The 6,066-nt window shown below is 36.3% G+C and overlaps 1 protein-coding gene across 6 annotated transcripts in view; it reads right to left on the bottom strand.

The window, feature by feature from the left end:
• Positions 1–3,074: 3,074 nt before the first annotated feature.
• TOX (thymocyte selection associated high mobility group box) overlaps positions 3,075–6,066 on the bottom strand; it is a 302,497-nt gene continuing 299,505 nt past the window's right edge. For all 6 annotated transcript variants that reach the window (XM_019632152.1, XM_019632153.1, XM_019632154.1 and 3 more), the window contains 2 exons: positions 3,586–3,737; positions 3,075–3,204 (listed from right to left, as the gene is read on the bottom strand). In XM_019632152.1, the coding sequence (XP_019487697.1) occupies positions 3,168–3,204; positions 3,586–3,737 (189 nt within the window). In that variant the 3' untranslated portion in view covers positions 3,075–3,167. The remainder of the gene's footprint in view (positions 3,205–3,585; positions 3,738–6,066) is intronic.

The raw sequence follows: 6,066 nt of genomic DNA, 5'->3' as shown, positions 1-6,066 counted from the left end.
TCTATCTTTCAACGAGTGGACAACTTTTTTGCAAAAGGCAAAAAGAAAATTGGCTGTTGATGTGCTTATATTTTCTATTCATAAATTAAAAATATTTCTTAGTAGTGAATCCAAGTCAGGACACACTGTTCTTTGAAGTCATGTCTCTCGAAGGGTCGCTTGTGTTCAATTCAGATGGGGCTCTTTCCCTTTAAGGCAACAAGGTGAAAACAATCACAGAGGCCAGCTTTAATCCTTAGCTATGCCCACTAACTTGATTAACTGGCAGTCATTATTGACTAATTTTTCATTGTCGACTTATTCCTATTTGATGGGAATTGGGGTCCTGGATTATTCTTTCTTGTGTATGTTAGAGATGCAACACAACCCTCTCCTACCTACTGTCATACATATTGTTCTTTCTTCTTTTTGAATTAGTTATAGTTTTGATTTTGGTGAGTTGGTAAAGATATTTTACATTCAATATTATTGCTGAATCTCCCAGAATGAATTAATTTGAGGTTCAGGAATCCTGTGGCGTGCTATTGCAGGGTATACCATCACTATTCCTGAATTACAAGCTATACTCCACTGTGCCCAGGCTGGATTCTATCTTCCATTTTAAAGATGGAGGATTTTTCAGGTAACAGCTCGCTGTACTAGAAGTAGATCAGGTTGATGAGTGGGCATTCTTGGTGTTTCAGCAAAGAACATCTGTGGCCATGGTAGCCATTAATCCCTACTGTGCCTGATCACTTCTGCCATCAAATTTATTTGGGATTTCTCATCTGACTGAGTTTGTCCTTTAGAGACTGGTGGATATCCAAATAGAATACGGTCACGCATGGTAAGAATTTTTATTTATGATGTATTTTCTTTTATTTACATTTGTTTGGTACTGTTTTTGGTATCGAGTTTCAACACTCTCTCTACCCTGGTTGCACACCTGCTCTAGAAAAGCTGTAAACATCGTCCTTTCCTGCACAAACCGCCTGTCAGAGTCAAAGCTGGCTGTTCTCATCCCAGTAATTATCTTCTCAGTTTAGACTTAATGCAAGTGAAAATTCTATTTTCTCATAATATAATAAATAAAAGACATTAGGTAATTAGTAGTGCTGGTATATTTCTGAAATACTAAACAGACAAACAATAAACTGTGAACTTAATCACATGAGTTCTTATACAGTTTCAAGACAGGAAAATTAGAGCTCTCAGCTACAGTCATTTTAATAATCACATTGGATCTGCATTATTTATTAGTTATTACATGCTCAAGTGATTCAAGGTTGTACAATGCCTAAAATCATTCCAAAGCAAGCACGCCTTTTGTCTTTTTAATTCTGAGTGGATTACACAATGCATATATTTGTATTTAGTTAAATTGTTACGTTTATTTCACACATTCCATGAAAGAGACATCAGCCATTCTCTTGATTTCCAACCAGACTAGCTTTCTTAATACCAATCCCTGTAAGGGAGTCATTTGTTGGCTCTTTTTGATATAAAAGCTATACAAATATTTAGCCAGATTTTCAATGCTTTTGGTTCCCTAGCAGATCTCTAATGCCCTCAGAATTCTCCTGGCAGACCCAGGAATTCTGGAAAGAGAAGTAGCTTGTGGAGGCACAAAAGACACCAAGAATCTCATTGTCTATCAACAGCTTTCAAATTTGGATGCTTTCCTTTTCTTTTTTGCTGTCTGGTTACTCACTTTTCATTTTTAGATATATTCTTGGTACTATGCTTCCTCTTTTCTCCCTCCCCCTCCTGGTTTAATTCCTAAATGTTTTCTGGATTTTGTAAACAGCATTCAGCTTGAGGAATATTTGTTGATTTGACTTTAATTTTTTAAATTTGTTTGAGGAGAGGAGTTTACTAAACTCCCCTTAGGATTGACTAAAACCAGCTGAGAACCAAGGAGCAACCTTTTTCAGAATGAGAACCCATCAGTTTAGTTTTGGAGTTTGTGTGACTTTTAGGGTAATTCTCTTTTATATTTTATGAAGAAAGTTCTTAAATATCATAGTTTTTCATTTGCATCAACCAAAGAAATATAGAAATAAGGACTGGTTACTTTAAATTTGCTGCTAAATGAAAAGTAGGTTTGGCTTTATTCATGTTACTGTAAAACTAAATAATAAAGTATTCACACCAAGCGTGAAAAATTTTTTTTGCCAGCAAAAGTTAAAACATCAAAGAAACCTCTTTCAAATACTAACAAATTTACTTACAAACACCTATATTTATTATTTCATAAATAGGCGCAACAGGTTCCATAAAAAAAGATTAAATACAGACACAGTATGAAGAAACAATAATACAGAGCCGTATGTAAAGGTTATAATTTAGCTGTTTCCAATTTGTTTCTGCATCTAATAAAATATCAGGTAAGCATTTGGCAGTTTTATACATAAAAGGACTTAAATGACATTTACTAACCATTACACAAAAAGTGATACAAAAAAGCAATTTTTCTGCAGTACAAAATAAATGTGTTTGCGCTTTCCTCAACATGAGTTTCTTTTTGTCTGATCAATGAGACAAAGCCAATTTGTTTTTAAATTAAAATCATTTGGGAATATGTTTTTTTCCAAATATTTTGAAAATATAGAACTATTAGTCAGTTGTTTTAAAAATGAAGTAAAAATATGAATGTTTGCCAATTTAACCCCTATTGTGAAATCAATAAACTGGAATGAGCCAGTTTCAAATTACAATTTAGCTACAAAAACATTCACATTTTATACTCTAGGAGAGTGTAACATAGATGCTATTTACAAACTTGCTATGACTGCTACATCAAGCCATTTAAAAAGTCTTTAGTAGTTTCATATAAACACCCATTATGAAAACCAATGGAAAATCCAGGACTTTAATCCGAGACATCTACAGTTGCTAAGGCAGTTACTATAGCGCAGCACTTCACAGCAAAAAAACCAACATAAAATCTGAATGGTCCAAATTTCCTTCAGGGAAGAAGAAAAACAATGTCCATAAAGGATTTAAAAAAATAATAAAGAAGCATCACTATTTCTTCCAGCGTGGGCGACCCACAAGCTCAAACGGTCCTAAGTGCTTAGCAACTTGCATTTTCTAAGAAAATGGAGAACTGCCTTGACTGTACAAAGCAATCCATGGTGAAAAGACTTCCCTGAATTCCTCAGTGGAAAGAAGAGGTGTTCAGATTTTCAGGTCAGGTACAGTGCTTTGTCCCTCGGCATGCCCCTGTGTGGAGAGAAAACAGACAAACGATGTCTTGTTACAAGATGTGCGCTACAGGTGACCCCGGGACACGTAAAAACAATGTAAGTCTGTTTGTTAGAGCTGAGGGATGAAGTTGTGCACTGGGGAAGTGCACAATTAGTTAACCCACATCTAAAGCAAACAGGGATCTGAAGGCATTTATTCTTTATTCTTGGAACGGCTATAAGACTGCTTAAAAATGTCTGTAGTGGCGTCTTCTGCTTTCACGAAAGTGGAACCATTCCAGATCATTTTTTAGAAAGCAGGAAGAAAAGAGGGATCTTGCCATCCACTAGGGAGCAGGGCACGACAGGCATGCTATAAGAGCCGTCTACCACCAGGTGGCGATGGCCGGCTGCTTACCCACTACTGCAGTAGTCGCTATTCCAGTCCACGGGCTGGGTGGGAGGATTTCTGCACCCAGAACGCACATACTCCATTGCTTGGGTGACCACTTGTGCAGCTGTAGATGTAGGGTTGATTATAGTCTGATAGTCGGGTGGAAGAGTAAATCCCTGAAAGGGAAAGTAGTCCACAAATAAGGATCAAAGTGCCTTTTAAGAAGAAAAGCACCTAAATATTTATCCATTGTTGGCAAACACACTGCTGCCTTCTTGCTGGTGTCTCTGTAAGGGCAAGCTTATTGGAAGGACCCAGAAAACTTAAAACAAACAAACAAACAAACAAACAAGCAAAAACAAAGGCAGAAAAGAAGTGCCTACAACCCCATTCTTCTTACCTTTCCTTCATTTAACCATGTGTTAGAATAGAAAACCTTTAGTTACACACTCTTGAGCAGATAAATTGAGAAACAATTTAAAATATACAGAAGCCAAGTCACTCAAAACAAAGGGAAAAGGACTGCAACCCCTCAAAATTTATGTTTTTTTTTTAAAAAAAATCAAACCAAAGGATACATGAATAGTTAATTTCACAGAATATGCAACAGAATCTTTTTTGAAGGATTCAGGCAGCAGGTGGCTGAATGCTTTATTAGGCTAGCTACACCTATTCACATATTGTTCTCAAAACCCTTTTTCTTCATTCAGTCACAAAGGGACCATCTGCCTCTTCTTTTATTTGTACTTTTTTCTCAGCTCAAAAATTTCAACCAAACCTTTTTAACAGTTTTTGGACTCATATAAGGGAAAAGATTCCAAACAACTTACCATTGGAAAAACACAGAAAAGGAAAAGTGTAAGACAAAGCAAATACTTTTTAACTGAAAAATCTATTTACTGGCAAATAGTAATCAGACTTCAGGAAGATTTTCTTAATACACTTGTATGGTGAAGTGTTGACTTTTAATCCTTGCAAAGCTATTAAAAATTCAAGGACAGAATCTCTGAAGTATATAGTTATATCTGGTAAACAAAAAGCAGTATACGCTATGATTTATTTTTAGCTTATCTGGTGAATTCAAGAGCAGCATAAGCAAGCTTTGCTGGAAATGACCAAGAAAAGCAACTTAATTAATCTTGTGGTTGTCTCTTTCTGCAGCACGTTTCATACATGGTTTTAAACCACTGAAAAATCAAGATGTTTAAAAATGAACCATTCTCCATTTACTTGCAGGGAGCTTTTGAAGGAATAATATTGTTGACTTTTTACCTTTTTCTTCTTCTTCTCTCTTTTTTTTTTAAACTCAGCAGAATTAGAGGATTGATTTTTAACTAAGGACATTTCCTTAGGCTTTTATTCATGTATGAATGTCCTTTAGGACATTCAATGTCCCCTTTTACTCAAAGACACCTATTATCAAATGTCCTCAAGACTCAATATTGTCTTTAAGATCATAATTTATTTTCTGTTCAAATGATAAAGACTTCAAGCCAATGTTCACACTAACTCCCACCAAAGCTGTGGATGAAAGACAACACTTTGAATGCTTAGGAACAAATCATTAAAAAGTAGAGAATTCAGCCAGCCTGGTTATTTGACCTCACACAGACTAAAAGGAAGAGAATGTCTCCCAAATTAACAGCTGGTTCACGGGAAATAAATTTGTTTATGTAGACACCACCTGCAGCTCAGGCTATAAACATTTTCCAAGATAGGAAGGTGAAAAATAAGAGGTATAACTGAGTGTTTGGTTCTCCAGTCCTTCCCAGGCTGAGTTCCTCTCGTTCCAGACCATCCTCGCTCTGTCATGCAAAGAGCCCTCCTACTGACTTACATGAAATGTATTCATCTCACTATGGTCCTATAATATTATCTTCATGGAGCTTATGTTCCAGTTTTCTTGACTTCTTTCCCTAGTGTCTAGTGTGATGCTGGGCAAACAGCAGCAGGAAAAAGCTCCCAGAGTGAGGAGCCTCGTGCTGGTTTCTATTTTAGCTCCTGTCACAAGGGCTGGCCACAGGGCCTTGAGAGTCAGAGTATTTGCCTTGCTCACCGGATATTCTTAGGGCCTAGCCCACAGGAGTGGCTCAATAAATCATGTTTTCCAATAAATACAGTTGAGCACAGACTATTTGAAGTTACTGTTGGAAAGGCATGGGGAATATGAGTGTATACATGCCAGGGCTTTCCTGTCTTTTTAATGTCAAGTTCTCCATATTGGATTTTTGCACAGTTGACAAAATGTAACCTAAAAGTAAACAAGTCTCAAAAGTACAGTAGTTTAAAAATATCTTGAGTTAGTTAAAAGTATGAAAACATATGAAAAAGTAAAAAATAAATAAATGGAACTCAGCGCACTTCTACCCGGCCCCACACAATCAACAACAGAAACCACCATTGCTTTTTTTTTTTTTTTTCCATCCAGTGAAAATGGTTCCTCAAGGTTGGGTGAGAGAATACCCAGAGGACGGTAATTTTTTTTTTTTTTTACTAGTTTTTTTT

Source organism: Hipposideros armiger, unplaced genomic scaffold, assembly GCF_001890085.2.
Source record: "Hipposideros armiger isolate ML-2016 unplaced genomic scaffold, ASM189008v1 scaffold_1087, whole genome shotgun sequence".
Lineage (NCBI taxonomy): Eukaryota > Metazoa > Chordata > Mammalia > Chiroptera > Hipposideridae > Hipposideros > Hipposideros armiger.
This window is presented reverse-complemented; position numbering and strand designations above follow the sequence as displayed.